Below are 25,049 nucleotides of genomic sequence, written 5' to 3'. Positions count from 1 at the left end.
TCTTTAAAAAAATATACATACCTTCATTAAAAATACTTTATTGCTAAAAAATGCTAAACATCTGTGCTTTCAACGAGTCGTAATCTTTTTGCTGGTGGAGGGTCTTGCCTTGATGTTGATGGCTGCTGACTGATCAGGGTGGTAGTTTCTGAAGGTTGGGGTGGCTGTGGCAATTTCTTAAAATAAGACAACAATGAAATTTGCCTCATGGATTGACTCCTCCTTTCACTTAAATCCTTAGAGGCCATTGTAGAGTTATTAGTTGGCCTAATTTTAATATTGTTGTTAACAATATTTCTCAGGAAATAGGGAGGCCCAAGGAGAGGGAAAAAGACACGGGAATAGTTGGTAGGTGGAGCAATCAGAAAATACACTTAGCAGTTAAGTTCTTCATCTTATACGGGCACAGTTTGTGGTGTCCCAAAACAATTACAACAGTAACATTAAAGATCACTGATAACAGATCACCATAACAAATACAATAATGAAAGAGTTTGAAATGTTCCAAGAATTACCAAAATGTGACACAGAGACACAAAGTGGCAAAATGCTGCTGGAAAAATGGCGCCAACAGATTTGCTCCATTCGGGGTTGCCACAAACCTTCGGTATGTAAAAAACACAATACCTGCCACATGCAATAAAGTGAAGCGCAATAAAACGAGGTATGCCAGTACTTTTAATCACCTTCACTTCCACCTCCCAAACATCCCTGGTTCAAGTCATTATCACCTGTCATCTAGATGTTCACAAGAGCCTCTTAACTGAGCCTCTTCCTTCCCACTGCAGTGTCTGTCCAAAAATGCAAAAGTGATCCTTTTAAAATATAAGTTAGATCCTATTACTCTTCTGCTCAAAACTCTCTTATTTCTTCTCTTCCAAACAGAATTTGAGTCAAAGTCCTTATAGGGACACCTGGGTGGCTCAGTCAGTCAAGCAACTGCCTTCGGCTCAGGTCATGATCCCAGGGTCCTGGGATCGAGCCCCACATCGGGCTCCCTGCTCAGTGGGGAGGCTGCTTCTCCCTCACCCTCTGCCCCTTGTTCTGCTTGTGCTCTCGTGTGCCTGTGCTCTCTCTCTAGTAAATAAATAAAACCTTAAAAAAATAAATAAATCAAAGTCCTTATAAAAGCCAATGAGGTACCATATGATTTTATCCTATAGCCCCCTCCCCAATTATCTCCCATCTTTCACCCTTGCTCACTCTACTCTAGTCACAAAGACCTTCATATTATTCTTCAAACAACAGATTTCTACCTCAGGGCCTTTGCATTAGTTACACCTCTGCCTCCACCATTCTCCTGTTCAGGCCTTTGCCATACAGAAGTTAAAAGTCAACTATCATGGAATTATGCCACTTTAAGTTCCATGAAGACAAGGATCTTGCTTAAGCAGATCACAACTGTAAACCCACAGCCTAGCATACTAACTGTGGGAGGAAAAAAGAAAAAGCTAATATTTAATCTCATTTTTAACTCACTTTGAGCTATTTCATCACTATAAAAACAAGTCTCATCAAAGCATTTACAAATTTTAAAATACCTATAGAAGAAAGCAGGCAAGCCAAATTATCCATGGAAGCTAGTAACTTACACCATACATGTTTTTACCTTCATTTTTACAAGTTTTCTACCACCAGGCTAATTAAAGTATAGATCTGGACGGTGCCTAGGCGGCACAGTCGGTAAGACACTTACCCTTCAGCTCAGGTCATGATCCTGGAGTCCTGGGATCAAGCCCCACATCTGGCTCCTTGCTCAGCTGGGAGCCTGCTTCTCCCTCCGCCCCTCCCCCCTGCTTGTGCACGCTCTCTCTCTCTCTCTCAAATAAATAAAATCTTAAAAAAAAATGAAGTACAGAATTTGGTTTTAAAGTATTTTTAGAAAATAATTTGTATTGCATTACCTGAGTGAATGAGTCAACTGAGGATACAGCAGCATTGCCTACTGGAGTCTGCTGAGCCAAACTGTCCAATAATTCCACTGAAATTCCAATCTGAGCAACAGATGGAGTTCGGACAATATTCATGGCTCCAAAAGGGTGTTGGCTTCCTTCTCCTGAAAAAAATTAACATGTACCACAAATTTCAAATTTAACTTGTAGCCATACAAATTCCTTTGTAAATATGTGAAAAGATTCTGATCTACACGCACTAAAAAGTTGTTATATGAACATCTCTTTTCAAAAAAATGTAAAAGGCTAGGTTTTATCACATTAACAAAGAGTAAGAAAACTAAAATTTTCCCCACCAGAACAACAGCTGTTACTTCTCAAACATTAAAATTACTGTGGGTAGTGGGCGCCTGGGTGGCTCAGTTGGTTAAGCGACTGCCTTCGGCTCAGGTCATGATCCTGGAGTCCCGGGATCGAGTCCCACATCGGGCTCCCTGCTCAGCGGGGAGTCCGCTTCTCCCTCTGACCCTCTTCCCTCTCATGCTCTCTCTCATGCTCGCTCTCTCAAATAAATAAATAAAATCTTTAAAAAAAAAATTACTGTGGGTAGAAAGGGAAAGTAACAGAATGAGAAAAATAAATGAATAAACATTAATTACATTTAAAAATTCTCAAAGCTAACTCCAAAGGAAGGATATTCTTTAAGTTTTACAATTAGTTTTAGCATTTTCTTATCATTCCACTAAAGAAAGATCTTAAATTACCATTATTACTGATAAATGACATGGCATATTTTACTAAATGTCATGGATCACCCCATATAAGACTTGATGTTATATCATCAAACAGGCAATAAAGAAGCTTATCATAGGGGCGCCTGGATGGCTCATTCGTTAAGCATCTGCCTTCGGGTCAGGTCATGACCTCAGGGTCCTGGGATTGAGCCCAGCATCGGGCTCTCTGCTCAGCGGGAAGCCTGCTTCTCCCTCTCCCACTCCCCCTGCTTGTGCTCCCTCTCTCACTTTGTCTCTGTCAAATAAATAAAAATCTTAAAAAAAAAAAAAGCTTAGCATAGGAAATGCTTAGTAACTTTGTCCCTTTCAAAATCAATGTGTCGTTAAGTATACACCCGAGCCTATAAATGCCATCTAACTTCTATGGGGAAAATAGAGGCCAATTTCTTTAATCCACATTAAGACAATCAGAAAAGTTAGCCTGAAGAAAAAAAATCATACAATAGATTTTTGGTTATCTGCTGTTTTCATAGGACTTTAAAGTGTTTAATCAAATACTGAAGAACAAAAATCTGGAGCAACACATATTCCTAATAACTAAAACACGCCTTACAAATATCAAAACTCTCCTTAAAATTTCAAGCATATGAATAAAAACTTACAATGTATTCTTCTGTGATTTAAAAATACACACACACACCTCTCACTAAATAGGACTAACTTAAAATAGTTTTAAATTTTTAAATTAACTGTTTTATTAAATTTCCACGTATTAATAAATTTTCCAGACTTGTTATTTCTATCATTGCGGTCAGAGAACATACTTTGTATGATTTCAGTCTTTAAATATATCAAGACTTGTTTCACAGTAGCCTAATATATGGTCTATCCAAGAAAATGCTCCATGTGCACTTGAGAACGTATCCTGCTGTTGGGTAGAATGTTCTGTGTAAGTCTGTTAGGCCTAGGTGGTTTATAGTGTTCAAGTCTATTTCCTTGATGACCTTCTGTCCAGTCATTCTAATCATTACTGAAAGTAGGATATCAAAGTTTCCAAGAGTTATTGTTGAACTATTTTCTCCCTTCAATTCTGCCAAGCCTTGCTTCTGTATTTTGAGGTTCTGTTGGTAGGTGCAAACAAGTTTATAACTGTTATTAACTTTCTGATAGATTGACCCTTTTATCATTATATAATGTCTTTATCTCTCATAATAATTTTTGTCATACATCTATTTAGTCTGATTTTAGTCCATCCACTCAAACTTTTAGTTACTGTTTGCACGTATCTTTTTTCATCCTTTACTTTCAACCACTTTGTGTCTCAATCAATAGCTGGATCATGTTTTCTTTAATCCATTCTGCAAATTTCTGCCTTTTAATTTTGTGTTAAATAGATACTTGCTAGTGTACCATTTTAATTCTCTTACCATTTCTTTTACTATATATTTTTTGTTATCCCCTTAATTGTTGCAGTAGGGATTAGCATAAACATCTTAATTATAACAACCTAGTTTGGATTAATGCCAACTTAATATCAGTAGTACATAAAAACTTTGCTATGTAATTTCTCTCCCTATGTGTTGTCATAAATTATTTCTTTATACATAGCATGCCCATAAACATAGGTTTACAGTTTCCATTTTTTTAAGATTTTATTTGAAAGAGAGAGCAGAGCAAGTGAGAGAGAGAGAAAGAGAGAGCAGGAGTGAAGGGAGGAGCAGAGGGAGAAGCAGACTCCCCACTGAGCAAGCAGGGAGCCCAATGCAGAGCTTGATTTCAGGATCCTGGGATCATGACTTGAGCCAAAGGCAGAGACGCTTAACCGACTGAGCCACACAGGCACCCTACAGTTTCCATTTTATGAAGTTGTCTTTTATATCAAATGGGGGGGAAAGAGTTACAAACAAAATGTACTATACTGATTTTTATGATTAACTAGTTACCTTTACCTGTGTTCCTTTTTCCTTCATGGGAATTCAAATTACTGTCTCGTGACCTCTTTTTTCAGCCTGAAGGACTCTCTTTAGTATCTTCTGTAGGCTAAGTCTTTGAGTAATGACTCTCACAGTTTATCTGAGAATGTCTTCATTTTTTTTTTAAGATTTTGAGAGAGAGGGCACACACGCATGTGGGGGGAGGGGCAGAGTGAGAGATTCTCAAGCAGACTCTGAGCTAAGCGTGGAGCTCAATGCAGGGCTGGATCTCACGACCCTGAGATCATGACCTGAGCTGAAACCAAGAATCAGACATTTAAATGACTGAGCCACCCAGGTACCCTTCTCCTTCCTGATGGATACTTTCGATAAGAGAATTGAGTTTTTCTTCCAGTGCTTTATACCATTCCACTGCCTTTGGACTTCATTGTTAATGGAAACCAGCTGTTAATCTAAGAATCCTTGTTATTTGATGAGTTGCTTCTCTTGCCATTTTCTCTTTGACAGTTTGATTATGATATGTCTTGGTATGGAGCTTATCCTACGTGGAGTTTACTGAACTTAAGTGTGTAATGTTTTTCATCAAATTCAGAAAGTTTTAGGGCATTATTTCTTCAAATATTCTTTCCACCCCATCTCTCTCCTCCTTCTGGGACTCCTACTGCATATGTTGGTATACTTGACAGTATCTCAGAGATTGTTCATTTTTCTTCTTTCTTCTTTCAGCTTTTAAAAGTAGGTATTTCAATGGACCTTTCTTCAAGTTCACCGATTCTTTCCTCAGCCTACTCAAATCTATCAAAGTCCTCTAGTGAACTCCATTTGCTACTGTACTTTTCAGCTCTATCATTTGTTTAGTTCCTTTTTATAATTTCTCTATTAATATTTTCTATTTGATGGCACATCATTCTCCTGGTTTCCTTTAACTCTCAGTAAATCCAATGTTAATCCTAGGGACAATTTCTGTTCATTTCTTCTCTGAAAGGGCCTTACATTCTTATTTCTTTGCATGCTTCCTAACTTTTTATTGAAAACTGGATGCTGAATATTATAATGCAGCAAATCTAGAAATCAGATGTTTCCCCCTCCTCAGGGTTTATTGTTAGTATTTGTTGTTTCCTTAATAACTTTTCTGAACCAATACTTTGAAGTCTGTATTTTTTGTCACGTGCAACCGGTGACATTTCTATTAGCTTAGTGGTCAGCTACTGATTGGAAAAACATTTCCTTAAAGGCCTGGAACCCAAAAATTCTCCCAGTCTTTGCAGGTGGGTTGTGTTTGGGACATCCCTTTAATACTAGCTAGGTAGTTTTCAACTTAGTCTTCACTTCCTGCTTACGCAGAGCCCCCAAAGTCAGCCAGAAGTGAAAACTTAGAACCTTCTTAGTTCTTTCCTGAGCATGTGCACAGCCCTGACTGTATACTGTCTTTGAGTTTCCAAAAATTTCCAGGTCCAAGAACTCAAAGCCCTTATTCCCCAAAGTATCTTATTCTGGGGTGCTTGGGTGGCTCAGTCAGTTAAGCTTCTGCCTTTGGCTCAGGTCATGATCTAAGGGTCCTGGGATCGAGTTCTACATTGGACTCCCTGCTCAGCGGGGGACTCTGCTTTTCCCTCTGCCCCTCCCCCGTGCTCGTGCACTCTCTCTCTCTCCCTCTCAAACAAATAATCTTAAAAAAAAAAAAAACCTACAAAGTGTCTTATTCCCAGCCTTTCCTCCCAAGCTTTGTAATCAATTTTTGCCCCAATCATTGTCAGTGCGTCAGGCAGCAGTGACACATACATCTGCAGGTAAGTATTTTTGACAAACACTCACAGGTTGTCACTTTACTGAGATAAAGGAAAGTCTTTTCAATTAATCTTCAAGGGAACTACCAGAGAAACCTAAACAAATTAGTGTCGACCCTTGAACAACACAGGTTTGAACTATGTGAGTCCACTTATACACATATTTTTTTATAGTAAAATACTGTAAATGTCTTTCCTTATGGTTTTAATAATATTTTCTTTTCTCGAGCTTATTTTGTCTCTTATTATACATATGGTATATGTAACACATTTAACATACAAAATACACATTACATACATAACTTTTATGTTTTCAGTAAGGCTTCCAGTCAACAGTAGACCATTAGCAGTTATGTTTTTGGGGAGTCAAAAGTTATATGCAGACTTTCAACTGCACAGGAGATTGGTGCCCCAACCCCATGTTGTTCAAGGGTCAACTGTAATTATAATTTGTTGTGAATGAGGTCCATTCTGCTCCCTCTGGTACCAGTACCAAGAACATGAGCTATTATTTCCAAGGCTACCACTGAACAAAGGAACAAGGGATGGGTCCAAGGTAAGTTAAAATGTTACAAAGCTCACTGTTCTTACCAAGATTTAGTGGTTTTCTTAATTAAATGCTTCCCTGGTTACTACAAAGTTTTGGTTAGTTTCCAGAGTCCTGAAAAAGATTCCGACGTTTTTGCCAGTTTTTGTTGCTGTTGTTACTTTTATGGAGAGATGGACACTTGTGAAGTTCCTTACTCCATCAAAACTTTGTTTTAAACCTAGAATTATGCTAAGTCCAGAAAATGTACTGCTATTTTTCTATATAACCGGCTTCAATGACCTCAATCAAGGAAAAATGTTCAATACAACCTTTTATTTCCTTAATTAACTACTCAGGGAGTGATCTGCCCAAGCATCTCTAACCCCTTCTTTTATCAAATGCAAGCTCCGAGCAAATACCTAAGTAAAACTGGCTAAGGCCCACTGTAAGAGATGGGACTACAGAAATATTCTGACTTCATTTTAAAGGTCTCTGGGACTAAGACAACTTAAAAGAAAAAAAAGATTCAAATCTTCAGCAATCTTCGTATTTCAAAGGGATCCACTGTTCAATTTTTTTTTTAAAGATTTTATTTATTTATTCATGAGAGACAGAGAGAGAGAGAGAGAGAGAGAGAGGCAGAGGGAGAAGCAGGCTCCCCACTGAGCAGGGAGCCCGATGCGGAACTCGATCCCAGGACCCTGGGATCATGACCTGAGCCGAAGGCAGACGCTTAACCATCTGAGCCACCCAGGCGCCCCCCACTGTTCAATTAAATCATTCTTTCAGTCACTCTTATTTTCAAAATGGGTTTGACACAGTAGGTAATAACCTTCAAGTACAAAGTTTCTTGTTGGTAAACCATAAAATACTGGGAAGAAACCCTGGAACATAATATAGAAACTTAGTGGTTAATTTTGGATCTGAATTCATGACAGCAAAAGTAAAAAAAAAAACATGATCGGGGCACCTGGGTGGCTCAGTTGTTAAGCATCTGCCTTTGGCTCAGGTCATGATCCCAGGGTGCTAGATCGAGCCCCACATCGGGCTCCCCGCTCGGCGGGAAGCCTGCTTCTCCCTCTCCCACTCCCCCTGCTTGTGTTCCTGCTCTTGCTATCTCTCTCAAATAAATAAAATCTTTAAAAAAAACGAAAGAAAAATATGATCAATTACATTGAGTCTTAGTGTGAAAAAATTAAACAAAAACAGAGAAAGTAAAACATCTGACCTGGTCTTGAAGAAACAAATTCAAATAATTCCTCGATAAACATTCTAAGAGTAAAAGCAGCAGAAAATCTTTCAAAGGTGTTCCTCAAAGGGTCCCTCCTCAATGCAAGTCAAGAACCTAACATAAGGCATACCTCAGAGGAAGAAATCCTACAAACTAGTCTTTTACTGCTGGTACACAAGGAAAAGCAGTCTTCATCACTTACTGTCTGGTCTAATGGACTTTTTAAAAATATATGCATTTTAGGGCGCCTGGGTGGCTCAGATGGTTGGGCGTCTGCCTTCGGCTCAGGTCATGATCCCAGGGTCCTGGGATCGAGTCCCGCATCGGGCTCCCTGCTCCTTGGGAGCCTGCTTCTCCCTCTGCTTCTCTCTCTCCCCGTCTCTCATGAATAAATAAGTAAAATCTTTAAAAAAAAAAAATATATATATATATATATGCATTTTAAGTCATTTTAGAAAAAAAATTTCAGAAGAAGATAGTGAAAAACAACTTTATTAGAATTTTTAGTAAGTACTGAAGTTCAATAAATCCAAATATTCATTGCACATTTCCCAGGTTTTTAAGTTATAAAGAGCCAAAATGAGCCACATTCTCTGAATACCACTGTTCATTGTCATGAATAAATGTGGAATATATCCATCATATAAATCTCACTCTTGATTTTTTAACACATCTTCTAATAGCTTCTAACTTATTACTTCTGGTTCTTTTTCTAGCAACTGCATTAACAAAATTCAATACTTCAAACCCTGAAATTTTGAAAAATTTTAATGGCTCAAAATTTGGACAGGCATCTTCTTTGACCCATAATTTGCAAAACACTGTCATTTTTAGATTTATAAAATTATTTAGAACAATCCAATTAATCCGTTTCATTTCTACACCTATTGCCTTTTAATCGCTTTTGTTTACACACACCCATTTTCAGCAATGTCCACTTAGAAGCTGTATCCAGTCAATCTTAAAGCAAAAACATGAAAGAATACCAGCATAAAGATGGTGTCTCCAATCTCCAATCTCCTTTCCCCTTCCTGAAAGATGACATAATCTTTTAAACAATGCAATATGAAGACTCTAGGATAATGCAATGGTAACTAAGGAGCACAGGCTAAATTTGGCCCACAACCTATTTTCATATGACCTGTGAGCTAAGAATACTTTTTACATTTTTAAAGGGTTATTTAAAAAATATGCTACAGAGACCATATGTGGCCCACAAAGCTTAAAATATATACTATCTTACCCTTTACAAAAACCCATGCCAGGGGCACCTAGGTGGCTCAGTTAGTTAAGCGTCTGCTTTCAGCTCAGGTCATGATCCCAGGATCAAGCCCCACATCAGGCTCCCTGCTCAGTGGGGAGTGTGCTTCTCGCTCTCTTTTTGACACTCCCCCCACTCTCCGCTCATGCTCGCTCTCTCTCATATAAAATACTTTAAAAAAAAAAAAAAGTTTGCCAACCTCTGCTCTAAGCTCGTCATTCTTCCATTTTCTTATTATTTCAAACTTTTTTTTTTTTTGCATGGTTTAGAGCAATTGATGAGTAATGATGAAATAATTCCTTGGATGAAATAGCAAAATGTTTCACAATATAGGAAAAATAAGATAACTAGTATCATCAAATGCATCTGAGATTTGTAAGATGGTCCAGTAGACCTATATGGTAATTGATTGCAAGATAGAATGACTTTTAAAAATATACAAGCAAGGGGCGCCTGGGTGGCTCAGTTGTTAAGCATCTGCCTTTGGCTCAGGTCATGATCCCAGGGTCCTGGGATCGAGCCCTGCATCAGGCTTCCTCTCAGCAGGAAGACTGCTTCTCCCTCTCCCACTCCCCCTGCTTGTGTTCCCTCTCTCCCTGTATCTCTGTCAAATAAATAAAATCTTAAAAAAATAATAAAAATATAAAAATAAATAAAAATATACAAGCAAATGTTCTCTTAATTCTTTAGAAGACTTCTACAAAAGAATAAAACTCATGAAATATCAGTCTTTCTAAGAGTTATGAATGATCCCCCCAAAAGAAACTAAAAAACCTAAAAGTGAGTCCACTGGTGAAGATATTGAACGTGTGCATGGCAGGGATGACTAAAAAAAACACTTATGACAAAAATAAGTAATTCACCATAAACTGGCATTTGAACACGACATATGCTAAAAAGCTACATAAAACAACTTAATTATGCCTGCATAAAAGCCTTCTTGGTATTGAATTACAAATCAAATATATATTTCTAAAACCTCTTTACTTCATTTCTATTGAAAGCCTGATAAGCCTGAAATTACATTTTTTACTCATGCATAGTTCAAGAGCAATGTAACTATCAAAGGTTTATCAATAATAAATATTTTAAACCAGATAAAGTTGATTATGTATCTGACATTACAATGTCTTGAATTTGAATGTCTAAAATGTATTTAAACAAGCAATATTTACCAAGTATCTAAAAGTCCATCACTGTGCTCTATACATTCTAAAGAACATACAGTATAAGATACAAACAGCCCCTACTCTCAAGGAGCTTACATTCTAATGGGAATAGTAACAGTTCCAGTTCCAGTTAAGTAACAGTAACAGTTACTTAACCTTTCTGAATAGGCTTCATTTTCTTCATAAGATCTTTCCTAATCTGTCTTTCTATGATTTTATAAAAAAATACTATTCCTTGAGTACCAACTATATGCCAGGCACTATTATATATTTTGTACTCGTTATCTCTAATGCTTGCAAAAACACTTGTACTATAGGTATTATTAAATCCATTTTACCTGAAATCCCCTCTAAGATGAAATAACTTGGTCAAGACTACACAGCTAGTAACTGGGATTCAAAATAGGTCTATCAAGATCTAAAGCTGATGCTCATTCTAGTTCATTATCCTATCTGTTTATTCCAAATTCCATGATATGAACTCTTCACTGATTTGTATGCATTACTTACTTCACAATAAGCCATTCAAGAAAGCCAGCCAAGAAATGTCAGGAAGTAAAAGGTTCCTTCCATTCTGGCTCACTAGCTCTGTTTCATATGAATAGACTGAGTAGCATCTCGAACTCTTGTTGTCCTTCCTAATCCCCTTAACAAGCTCAACCCAATTTTAAAACAAAAACTAGAATAAGTTTAAAAGCTTCTTCCTGGCAACTGAGTTAAATGAAATTAGAGACTATATATGTCATGTGCAGAGAAAGCCAAAGTGATGACATTAAAATATGGCAGCAAGCCCAAAAAGAAAAGAGAATTATGAAGAAGAAATTCAAATGATGATTTATAATAAACTCTAATTTTAACATTTCTTAAAAATTTCTCTTGGGTGCTAAGCCTTTTTATATGGTTATTTTTAATGACACTGTCAGACAGAGAAAAGCTGAGCAGCTGTGCCAGATTAAAGACTAAAGACAATTAAATATACTAACAATCCTAGATGAAGGAATAATGCCTGTTATGAATGGCATTATTAAGAAAACTGGCAAAACTTTATGTATACTGTATATTAGACAAGAGTATTATATTAACACTAAGTTTGCTGAATTTGATAACTATACTATGATTATATAAGAGAGTATCTTTGTTCTAGGAAATACACTCTGATGTATTTAGGAATCAAGGAACATAATGTTTACAACTTAGTCTCAAAGTTTCAGGAAAAAAAAATATATCCACACACGCACATTTATAGATCTCGGAGAATGATAAATAAAATGTAGCAAAACTGATGAACGTGGGAGAATATAAGAATTCTTCATACTATTCTTGTCATTTTTCTCTAATTTTAAAATTATTTCTAAATAAGTAAGTAAATAAAATTATTTCAAAATAAAGTTGTCTTAAATCCCTAATGCAAAAGAGAATTTTTAAATATCTGAATGGGGATACTTTTAGAATTTCATTCCAAACTAATACTACCTCACAGTAGGGCCAGGATAAAAAAAAAAAAGAAGAAAAAGAAGAAGAAAAGAGAGAGGGGAAAGAAAGAAGGCAAAACCCTTCTATAACCCTTCTATACAAGGTGCCCAATTTACTCTGAAGGCCTAAATCATTAAAATATTACCTTTTTTCCTAACAAGAGTATTCTACAAAACTCTACTACATTCAATACTCTATTTTATTCATATAAATATATGATCTCTTCTTTATACCACAGGTGATTTGAACAACTATTTCTTATTCGTCTATTAAGTACAATCACATGTTAAAGTGCTATAGACACAATAAAAAATACTTGTCAAGTTCCACGTAAGTTTTATTATATCTGACCTAATGTCCTACTCCCCCACCTGCTATTCCAATCTTGGCCTCTTCTGTTTCCCATTCTCCATATAATTCTCCACTGCAGATGTCACTGGAATTCTCCCTGACTGAGGCACTGAACCATTTCCTCACTGTCTCGTGAAACACTTTACAAATAGTTAACCTACAGAGAAAAGGAAGGTTTTAAGTTGAACTCTATGTGTATGAGAGTATGTGGATGTGGCTTAAACAAACTCTTCAAATAGTATATGATCTCCACAAATATTTACCTTTGACAGACATATGTATATAAGTATGCATAAATGTGCATAATATAAATTCTTTCAGTTACATACTTTTGGTAAGAAAAACTGCTTCCACCTTCCAAATTCAGAATTAAAATTTTAAACCTTTATTTAAAAGATAGTGTACTCATGTTCCTTATATATTGTGAACAAAACTTCTTAAAGTTAACATTACATGGCATCTCATTATTCACACTTATTACAGGTTTTAACAGATGTTTAAGTCATTATAAATGGATACGAGCACATACTATATGAATCCTGAGTTTTCTTAGTATCCTTACAGTTTAATGATCCTACTAAGACTAGATAACACTTTCAAAATTCAAGTAAGACAATTTAAGAAAAAAATTCAAAAAGCACTGTAAAATCTGACAATATTAATATAGAACTAGAAAGAAATACTTTACGTGGAAAATGGGATTTCCAATGAAATGGACACACATCAAAAACATAAAATAAAAATAGCCTATCTCCCAAAAGACTTCATTGAGAAAATTAATGATGAAGTCTACTGAAAAAATTTCCAATATTCCACTATATGTTAACTAACTAGAATTTTAAAAAAAATTTGGAGGGAAAACAAAAAAAAAAATTTCACTGCAACTTGGACTTGATCATGAAATACTTTTCTCAACCAGATTAAGTCAAAGCAAAGGTGAGTAAATAATCCTGTTTGCCTCTTCTATTCAACTCTGAAAAATGTGAAAATTCTGAACTCTGGGGAAAATATACAGAGTACTGACAACAGACCTTTGGGCTTCCAATTATCCAGATCGGACTCACATGCTATTAAGAGTTGCAATGTTGGGGACGCCTGGGTGGCTCAGTTGGTTAAGCATCTGCCTTCGGCTCAGGTCATGATCCCAGGGTCCTGGGATCAAGTCCCACATCAGGCTCCTTGCTCAGTGGGGAGCCTGCTTCTCCCTCTGCCTGCCGCTCTCCCCTGTTCGTGCTCTCTCTCTCTGACAAATAAACAAATCTTCAAAAAAAAAAAAAAAAAAGAGTTGCAATGCTGAACTGTGGTATGAAGATGATAAAAATGGGAGATAAATATCTTTAATTCAAAATAAATCACCAAGGGGCACCTGAATGGCTCAATTAAGCAACTGACTTGGGTTCAGGTCCTGATCTCATGGGTCGAGGGACTGAGCCCCACTCAGCGGGAGTCTTCTTGGATATTCTCTTCCTCTGCCCTTTCCTGCCCACCCCCCCCAAGTAAATAATGCCTTTAAAAAAAAAAAATCACCAAAATGTGATTTTTGCCATAGGGTTTTTGTCATTATATTCAGAATTTCAAATCAGACCAACATAGCAAGGAAAACTGGAGATGAAGCCCTATAAAAATGGCAAGATCCAGTTTCATAGTTGTCAAATTATAGATGTTTACTTTGTTAATATTAATTTATGGTACACAGTGAAAAGTTAACAATCCATATCATAATCCCCAGAGGAAGCACTAAGAAACTAATACACCAAGAGGCACCTGGGTGGCTCCATTGGGTAAGAATCTGCCTTCGGCTCAGGTCATGATCTTGGGCTCCTAGGATCAAGCCCCACATCGGGCTCCTTGCTCAGTGGGGAGTCTGCTTCTCCCCCTTCCTTTGCCCCTCCCCACCACTCATGCTCTCTCCCCCACCAATAAATAAATAAAATCTTTTTTTTTAAAAGATTTTATTTATTTAGTTGACAGAGAGAAAGACAGCAAGAGCAGGAACACAAGCAGGGGGAGTGGGAGAGGGAGAAGCAGGCTTCCTGGCGAGCCGGGAGCCCGATATGGGGCTTGATCCCAGGACCCTGGGATCATGACCTGAGCCGAAGGCAGATGCTTAACGACTGAGCCACCCAGGTGCCCCAATAAATAAAATCTTAAAAAAAAAAAAAGAAAGAAACCAATACACCTTTGCAAAAAACCAACAGAAGAAATATGGATTTTAAAAAAGAAAACTCCAAAGAGCAAGGTAAAAATTTAAACCTAGCATATCTATAACATTAAATATTAATGGACTACGCATCTCATTTTAAAGGCAGAGAATGTAAGAACAAGTTTTTAAAAAGCAGCACCTAACTATATACTCTTTACAAGGGATGCACAGATTTATGTCAAAAAGTAAAAAATGTAGGAAAAAATATAGCATGTGAACACTAACCGTGAGAAAGCCAGAAAAGTTATATAAATTTTAGACAAAGTAGACTTCAAAATAGTAGCATTACCAGAGATAAAGGGCATTTTATATAGATGAAAGGGCCAATTCACCAATCTTATACACTCATAAAACAGAAGAAGAGAGAACAATTGTTATGTCCTTTATTTCTTTTTCTTGTCTCACTGCACTCTTTACTACCTGTATTCAACATTGTGCTTTAAGTAAGGGCAATGCATTAAGGCAATAAAAAGAAATAAAAGGTGTCAAAATTGGAAGGAAAGAAGTAAAAAGTCTTTTTCAAAGGTATCATCTATATAGAAAATCCTGGGCAGCACTAGAATAAGGGAGTTTAGCAAGATAGTCAATATATGTTACCCTTTCCTTCATCCATCAAGATACAAAGTCAATATACAAAAATCAGTTGTGTGACAACGTGAAATGCTGTTGAGTATGAGGAGCAACAGAAACTCATTCCTTGTTGGTGGGAATGTAAACACACACAGCCACTTTGGAAGAGAGTTTAGCAGCTTCTTACAAAACTAAACATACTCTTACCGTAAGATCCAGCAATCACGCTCCTTGGTATTTATGCAAGAGATGGAAACTTCAGCACACACAAAAACCTACACATGGATGTTTAAAGCAGCTTTATTCATAACTGCCAAAAATTGAAAGCAACCAAGATGTCCCTCAGTAGGTAAATGGATAAACTGTGGTATATCCAGACAATGGATTATCATTCAGCACTACAAAGAAATGAGCTATCAAGTGAAAGAAGCCAATCTGAAAAGGCTACATACTGTATGATGCCAACTACATGACGTTGAGGAAAGGCAAAATCAGAAAGACAATGTAAGTTCAGTGGCTGCCCGGGATTGGGAATTAGGGGGAGTGTGAGATGGGGAAGATGAATAAGCAGATTTTTAAGGCAATGAAATATTCTGTGTGAAAGTATAACTATAGATACCAGTCACTAAACATTTATCCAAACCCAAAGAATGTACAACACCAAGAGCGAACCCTAACGTAAACTGGACCTTGAGTGATTATGATGTGTCTAAGTTCATCCTTGGTTAAAAAAAAAAAAAAAAAAAAAAAAACCATTCTGGTGAATGATGTTAAAATGGGGGAGGCTATGCCTGTGTGGGGACAGGGTATATGGGAAATCAGTGTACCTTTTCTCAATTTTGTATAAATCTAAAACTGCTCTAAAAAAAATAGTCTTTTAAAAAAAATCAGTTGTACTTCCATATACTAGCAATAAAACAACTGAAAATTTATAGGATGTTCAGAGACTTATAAAAAAAAAAAAAAGCCAAGGGGCGTCTCAGTGGCTCAGTCATTAAGCGTCTGCTTTCAGCTTGGGTCATGATCCCAGGGTCCTGGGATCGAACCCCACATCGGGCTCTCTGCTCAGTGGGAGGCCTGCTTCTCCCTCTCCCACTCCCCCTGCTTGTGTTCCTCCTCTCCCTACCTCTGTCAAACAAATAAAATCTTAAAAAAAAAAGCCAAAAGGTCTAACAAGGAATAAGTAATTATTATACTTATCCATAACTTATCAACATAATGTAATACTATACTATCATTTAAAACAAGTAAAAAAAAAAAAAAGAACCATATCCTCTACACATCAGTGTTTCTGAGAGCCTTTTAACTCATGTCACCTTATCCCTTTAAAGAAACATAAAAATCTCATCTTCTATTACCAGTCCAGCCCATCTGAAGATCAGAATGTGTCTGTTTCTCACTTTATTTGGTTACTAAGGAAAAAAGGATGGAAAAGAAGGAAAAACTAAACACTTAATACTTTTGGAACACATCAAAATTTCATAACCCATTATGAAATACTACTAAATAAAAATGGCAGAAAACAGTAGTTACAGGCATAGGAACTATATATATACATGTAAGACAATGGAAATTTGAATGTATTTTTCTCCTTAAATTTACTTTGGGAGAAGAAAAGACTTACTACCTTTGGAACAGTGAACTAAAAATCTGAGTATCTAGATCCTAATTCCTCCTCTATTTTAGAAACACTATAAAATTTCTAAATCTCAAGATTCTCAACAGTAAAATTAAGGAGTAGATTAATTTTTTTTTTAAGTAGACTCCATGCCCAGCGTGGGTCACAATGAGGGGCTTGAACTCACAACCCTGAGATTAAGACCTGAGCTGAGATCGAGAGTCAGACGCTTAACTGACTGAGCCACATAAATGCCCCAGATTAAATTATTTTTAGGGCCTTCCATTCTAATACCCCATGGCTTACTCTGTTACTATACTTGTAAAGGATATGTTCTATTAGTTTTTTTATGTAGTACTGAGTACACTGTACCTTTATTACAACTCTCTAAAAACTGCCATGAAAAATCATGATCCATTATCCACATTGAGTACCCTTTCTCCAGGCCTCCTATACCATTTGTTTTAAAGGCCATTTTAATCCAGGAATTCAGTTGCACTTCTAGGAGTTTCTCCTACAGAAATACAGTGCTAGAAAATATGTACAAAGATATCTGTAAGAATATTTATTGTAGCATTGGTAGTAAAACAATTTAAAACAATGGAACCAACCCATTATTTCCATCAATTGAGAATTAAACAAATGATGGTACTGCCATACAACATTCAACTGCTTCAAAGAGGCTAATCTACACATAATACCTAAAAGTTAACAGACGCTCTTCTCTGAGCAAAATATTGTAACTTCTCTGAAATCCAGCCTCTTAAGAACCAGACACTAATAATACCCCCTTCTAAGCTTTCATGTGTATTAACTATTTAAACACATCAAAGCCTAGTACAATGCACTACACAAGCAGATATTCAATATATGTAACCCTTTCCTTTATCCTTCAAACATTATAAAATCTTCCTAACTGGATTCTCTGGCTCTAATCTCAACAGATTCTCCAAGCCATTCTGGACAATAATTTTCCCAAAATATCATTTTAAATAGTATCACTCTCTTGCTCAAACACTTGCCTACCAGAAAAAATTTAAACCTCATATAGCTTAACCATTACACAACAGCTCCACTTTACTTTTAAAACCTTAGCCCCTCCATACCTCTCAAATAGGAGCTTATCATGCCACCCTTAAAAGTCTGCCCCCTCACTGCCATTTGGAGATGCAGTGCATATTACCTTTATGACTCTGATCATTTCTTTAAAAAAAAAAAAAGATTTTATTAATTTATTTGAGAGAGAGAATGAGAGACAGAGAGCACGAGAGGGAAGAGGGTCAGAGGGAGAAGCAGACTCCCTGCTGAGCAAGGAGCCCGATGTGGGACTCGATCCCGGGACTCCAGGATCATGACCTGAGCCAAAGGCAGTTGCTTAACCAACTGAGCCACCCAGGCGCCCTATGACTCTGATCATTTCCAAATGCATTTCTCATCCTTCCACTGCCATCCCATCCAAATCTATTCATACTTCAAATACCTACTGCGGACTAATCTTCCATAAATCCATTTTAAGTATCTCAGTTTACTAATCTGTTTCCTTTGAACACTGCCTTGAAGTGATTTGAATATTCTCACACACACACACACACACACAAACTAACAGAACAGTCATCAACTTGAGACTCTAAGAGTGAAGTAGATTTTCAATAATTAGTTGAGGAATGGGATATACAACAAAGTACAAACTACATAAGCAGGTACTTTTCTGTTAATTTATCGAACAGAAATGCCTAAAGTAATTCCTGGTATATTTTCCAAACTTTCACAATGTAAACAGACAACTTGAAAATTGTACAGAATTATTGACTATGTATTCCCTATCAGGTCCTTTTCATCTCTGCGACCTATTATAACTGGAATTCTGTACCTCTCAATCCCTTTTATCCATTCTGCACATCCCTTCACCCACTTCTTCTCTGGTAACCACCAGTTTGTTCTCTATATTTAAGAATCCATTTTGTTTGTTCAGTTGTGTGCTTTAAGATTCCACATATTAGTGAAATCATATGGTATTTGTCTCAGTCTTACTTCACTTAGCAGAATATCCTCTAGCTTCATCCATGTTTCGCAAATGGCAAGATAATCATTTTTTTATAGCTGAGCATTATTCCATTGTGTGTGCGTAGACACACATCTTTACCTATGGATGAACACTTGGGTTGCTTCCATAAGAAGCTTCTAGATGAAAAGCACAGCATAAGGAATATAGTCAGTAATGTAGTAACACTGTATGGTAACAGATGGTGACTGCACTTATCATGGTGAGCACTGTGTGTAGAATTGTGAAATCAATTATGTTGTACACCTAAAACTAGTACAGTATTCAATAAAAAGAAAAAGAAGAATACAAGATAGTCCCTGAAAAAGGAATTGAGAGCCACAGTGTGAAATGGGAAACAAAAGGAGCAGCAGCTATCTTAAAACCTAGACATCTACAAAGTAGTCAGCCGGCTACCGGCAAGTGATAGAACAGCGGAGCACAAAATTCGAACTTTAGAAGTCTGCTCCGCTGAGGGACATCGCTCCAGTGGCTAAGCGGGGGGTGGAACCCTCGCTGGGACAGTGTGGTCTCAGGACCCTCGGGGTCACAGAAAGACTGGGGGTGCCTGAGTGCAGCAGAGCTCCTGGGTATCAGAGCGGGGAAGCCGGCTGCAGAGACAGAGCCGAGGAGTGGGCTCTCAGCTCTGGGTTGCCATAAACCGTGATCCGCGGCACAGTCGGACCACTGCTCTTCCAGTAGGGACCCAACAAGCAGCAGATCCGGGGAGACTCCCCTTCCTCCCCCAGGAGGCACAGAAGTACACCACAGGAATCTGCTGGGTTTGAGACTCCAAATGGGGTCGTGTGCCTGAGATAGAAACGCTCGGTCACAGGATGGGTGAGCACGGGAGTGCAAGACCAGGGAGACAGGAGTGATTGACTGCTTTTCTCTGAGGGCGCACTGAGTAGTGGGGCCCCAAGCTTTTGGCTCCAGGGCCAGAGATTGGGAGGCTGCCAATTTCATTCTCATCCTTTAAAGCTGCTCGGAAAGCCTGCAGGGAACAAAAGCCACAAAGAGCAAACCCAAGCAGATTACTTAGCCTGGCCCCTGGCAAGGGCGATGCAATTCCACCAGGGGCAAAGACATTTGAGAATCAACCCAACAGGCCCCTCCCCCAGAAGATCAGCAAGAACATCCAGCCAAGACCATGTTTACCCATCAATGAGAACGGCAAAATCCAAGTACTAGGAGAACACAGCACATAGAATTCATGGCTTTTCAAAAGATGGAAAAGAGCCCAGATGTCCATCAACTGATGAATGGATAAAGAAGGTGTGGTATACACACACACACACACACACACACACACACACACACACACACACACAATGGAATATTACTCAGCCATCAAAAAAAAACGAAATCTTGCCATTTGCTACGACATGGATGGAACTCGAGTGTATTATGCTAAGCGAAATAAGTCAATCAGAGAAAGACAATTATCATAGGATCTCACTGATAATGTGGAATTTAAGAAACAAGGCAGAGGATCATAGGGGAAGAGAGGAAAAAAATGAAACAAGAAGAAACCAGAGAGGGAGACAAACCATAAGAGACTCTTAATCTCAGGAAACAAAAAGGGTTGCTGGAGTGGTGGGGGGTGGGAGGGATGGGGGCGGCTAGGTGATGGATACTGGGGAGGGTATGTGCTATGGTGAGCAGTGGGTGTTGTGTAAGACTGATGAATCACAGACCTGTATCCATTAAACAAATAATACATTATATGTTAATACAAAAAATAATAATAAAAATAATTCTGATACTTTAGACATCCAAACAGTGCTTTTCCAAACTTGCTAGTAAAAAAAACAAAATATTTTAACAGCATTTTATCATTTGCTTAATGTTGATACGCACTAAGTCTCTAAACATTTAAGCTGCTTTATTTTTCTTTAATAAAACATTGTGCTTTACCCATCACAAATACTGCCTTGAAAATGTTTTAATGGATAAAATTATCAATAGCCATGTTATAATGGAAATGATGACAGATCATTTATTTTTAAAAAGGCAGGAAAATAAAGAACTAATCTTATTATCATAATGGATCCATTTTCTTGTATTGAATCAGGTATTACTCTGGGATTGAGTTTTAGACTATTTTACCTAACTCCACAACAGAAAACATATGAGTTATTATTGTCCCAGTTATAGCAATTGGATTAACGCATTTTTGACTGTTGAATATTCTCCAAATTCGATGAAATAACACAATAAGGAAATGTCTGGGTTCTTATGGCCCCAAATGCCACCCTCACCCCAAGCTCCAACCTGTTGAGTAACACAAGAGAAAAGGGAAAAAACAGCCAAAGACAATGCAAAAAGGATATAAGAAAACACACACCTCACTGTTCCCAAAGCCATGTCCTGCAAGGAATACAGTGATGATCACAAATAAAAAGAAACACAAAATGTTGGCAAAGTTGGGGCAAAGAGAAGAGAGAAAAAGCTGGGTATTAAATTGACAATATAATTGGTATGTCTCCAAAACAAACAATGGGGCCTGGTCTACTGGCTGCTGGCTAATATTTACCTTAATCAATGCAAATGAGTCTGCGTACAAAATAAACCTGCACTTTCCAACTATGCAAACGGTTAACAGTTAGCTGGCTACTAGCCTATTGCTATACAAACAAAACCTACCACTTTACATTTGAGGCACTGCTATCATGTCCCAGAGGCTCCTCAAACCCAAACCAAAAATATCACCTCTCTTCCCCTCAATTAGCTGCTCCTCTTTCTATATTGTTAAATATTCACCAGTATCCATCTAATCTTCTAGCAGGTCTTCAAACTAGTTATTGTTTAAAAAAAAAAATAGTATCTATTTCCATTTCTTTGTCTTTTTAAATCAATATATAAATACTCATTTAGGTATGGTCGTATTTTAAAATGGAGCACTTTAGGAGCCCCCATATGAATATCAAAGTGAACATGCTTGATAATGGATGCAGAAAAATGTGCCATTACTTTGTCTTTTCAACAAATGGTGCTAGAACAGTTGGCTATCCATTTGGGAAAAAAAAACTGAACTTCAATCTATACCTTGTACTAAATACAAAACTAATTCAAACTGATCCCAGATAGAAGTATAAAATCTAAAACTAAAAAACGAAGAGAAAACCTTGTTGACCTTGGATTAGGCAAAGACCTCTTATTCTTAGGCTCAGTACCAAAAGCACAATCCATAAAAGAACAAATTGAAAAACTGGACTTTATCAAAATTAAAACCTTCTGCTCTATCAAAGACGCTGTTAAGAGAAAAGACAAGTCAAAGACTGGGGAAAAAACATTTTCAAATCACATATCTAATAAAGAACTTGTATCGAGAATATATACAGAACTCTCAGGGTGCCTGGGTGGCTCAGTCGTTAAGCATCTGCCTTCGGCTCAGGTCATGATCCCAGGGTCCTTGATCGAGCCCCACATCAGGCTCCCTGCTCTCCGGGGAAGCCTGCTTCTCCCTCTCCCACTCCCCCTGCTTGTGTTCCCTCTCTGGCTGTCTCTCTGTCAAATAAACAAAATCTTAAAAAAAAAAAAAAAAGAGAGAGAGAGAGAAAACTCTCAAAACTCAGTAATAAAACAACCCAGTAAAAAAAAAAAAGACTTAAACAGACATTTCAACAAGGAACATATATAGATATGCAAATAAGTACATGAAAAAGTGCTCAACATCCATAGTCACTAGGGAAATGCAAATTTAAAACACAGTATATACCTCTACACACCTATTAGAATGCCTAAAACTGACCAAACCAAGTGCTGACAAGGATGTGGAGAAATGAACATTCATACACGGCTGGTTGAATGTAAAATGGAACAACTGTATTGGAAAATGGATTCGCAATTTTTTTAAAAAGTTAAACATACAAGTACCATATGATCCAGCCATTCCACTCCTAGACATTTACCCAAGAGAAAGGAGGGCATGTGTCCACACAAAGACTTATATACAAATGTTTATATATCAGTTTTATTTTTATGAATGAAAACCCTTAAACAATCCAAATATCCATCAACAGGTAAATGGATGAACAAATAACGGCACATTCATACAATGGAATACTACCCAGAAATAAAAAGGAACAAACTACTGATATATACTACAACATGGATGACTCTAAAATAACTCAGCTGAATAAAAGCTAGGCAAAAAAGCATACTGCATGCTTTAATTTATATAAAACTCTAGATATGCAAACTATTTTTTAGTGAAACAAACTAGGAGACAAGCGGAAGGATTACAAAGGAGCACTAGGAAACTTCAGGGGAGTGTGTATACATGTATCAAAATTCATCAAACTGCACCCTTTAAAATGTGCAATTTATTTTATGTCAATTATATCTCAATAAATTATTAAAATTGTTAACAAAAAGTAAATTTTCTGTTCTTTAGAAGATTTCTTAAGAAAGGATTAAAACTACAAAATATCAGCACTTGCCTAAAAAAGAAAATGAAAAATTAAAATTAGGGGGCACCTGGGTGGCTCAGTAGGTGGAGCACGTGACTCTTGATGTTGGGGTTGTAAGTTCAAGTCCCACGTTGGATGCAGAGATTACTTTAAAAAAAACAATCTTAGGGGCGCCTGGGTGGCTCAGTCAGTTAAGTGTCTGCCTTCGGCTCAGGTCATGATCTCAGAGTCCTGGAATGTAGCTCCGTGTGGGTCTCTCTGATTAGCAGGAAGTCTGCTTCTCCCTCTCATTCTCCCTCTGTGTTCTCCCCTTCTCTCTCTCAAATAAATAAATAAAATCTTTTTAAAAAAATTAAAATCTTAAAAAAAATTTTTTTAATTAGGTCCAATGGATTCTGAGGGTATACCAATGGTTAGAACACACCAAACATAAAACAAATACATACACACACATCACCATGATTTTATAATCCTTTAAAAAAATTTATGACTTTAGGAGAATGTTAGGGAATCAATTCATCTTTTGAACATTGGGATATGAAGAGGAACAATCAAGCACTGTTATGCCTTTCCTATGACCTTACCTCTGGGTAACCAAATAGTATATTCGAGGGTCTCTTTATAGCTAATAAATGAAACAACAATTAGAATGTGTTCATTTGAACCCCTACTGAATCAACAAATGTAGGTATGGCATATATACAGCTGCTAATTTCACAAAAAGAGATAACCATATATATACTTCCTGATCAAAGAACATACCATTGTCTATAATAATCCCACCAAATTTTTTCTCAAAATAAACTCAAATGAAGTCTGATCAAATCTCTAAGTCCAACTAATTTACTGGAAATAGAGGACAGAGAATACATTTTTACCTTTAATTTTTATGAAAGATGCTTGGGACATCAACCAGTTGCAATGTACAATGTTGACTGAAAGTACTTACAACTTTAAAATATATAAACAAAAAACTCAGATCACTGGAAATCTGAACGCTAATTAGACATTCAATTCCCTATTAAGGAATTATTGTTTGTTTTTAGATGTGATAACATAGTTATGTTTAAAAAAGCAGAGAGAAAAAAAAGACCTTGTCTTTTAAAGACACATACTAATGTATTTATAAATTACAAGTTATGATTCTGGAATCTGTTTCCAAATAATACAAGGATGGAGAAGTGAGTGGGAATACAAAAGAAATAACACTGGGGCGCCTGGGTGGCTCAGTCGGTTAAGCACCTGACTCGATTTTGGCTCAGGTCATGATCTCAGGGTCGTGAGCCCCGCCTTGGGCTCCACAATAGCTCAAAGTCTCCTTGGGATTCTCTCTCCCTCTGCCCCTCCCCCCACCTGTCCGTACGCTCGCTCTAAAATAAATAAATAATAGGGTGGCTCAGTCAGTTAAGCCTCTGCCTTCGGCTCAGGTCATAATCTCAAGGTCCTGGAATGGAGCCCCGCGTCAGGCTCCCTCCTTCTTCCTCTCCCTCTGCCTCTACCCGTACCCCCAACCCCTGCTCTTTCTCTCTCTCTAATAAATAAAATCTTAAAAATAAAAAATAAGATACCTTGTTGAATTTACTTTCTAACTATTTTATGTATATCGATATAAAAATCCTAAATAAATAGGTCACATTTCTTCTCTTATGTTGTCCTTTTTGGTTAGAAATATAAACTGGGTAACCATCTTCTTTTATTCTCTAAAAGTTTATATAGATATCAACAATTTGTTTCATAAAGGTTTAGTTGAATTTTTAAAACCCTCTGGGCCTGGCAGCTACATGTTGAAGGGAGGATTCCTACACATAACAATGTTTTATCTTTTGACTTGTAATTACGTA

The 25,049-nt window shown here is 37.2% G+C and overlaps 1 protein-coding gene across 1 annotated transcript in view; it reads right to left on the bottom strand.

Moving 5' to 3' along the window:
- HIKESHI (heat shock protein nuclear import factor hikeshi) overlaps positions 1 to 25,049 on the bottom strand; it is a 40,457-nt gene that overhangs the window by 6,657 nt on the left and 8,751 nt on the right. The window contains exon 3 of the mRNA XM_028126808.2: positions 1,905 to 2,056. Within this exon, the coding sequence (XP_027982609.1) occupies positions 1,905 to 2,056 (152 nt within the window). The remainder of the gene's footprint in view (positions 1 to 1,904; positions 2,057 to 25,049) is intronic.

The sequence above is a fragment of the Eumetopias jubatus genome, unplaced genomic scaffold (genome assembly GCF_037043125.1).
Source record: "Eumetopias jubatus isolate StellerSeaLion01/CBP00866 unplaced genomic scaffold, mEumJub1_p1.0 scaffold_13, whole genome shotgun sequence".
Lineage (NCBI taxonomy): Eukaryota > Metazoa > Chordata > Mammalia > Carnivora > Otariidae > Eumetopias > Eumetopias jubatus.
Note: the sequence above shows the minus strand (reverse complement) of the source record. Positions and strands in the feature narration are given on the sequence as shown.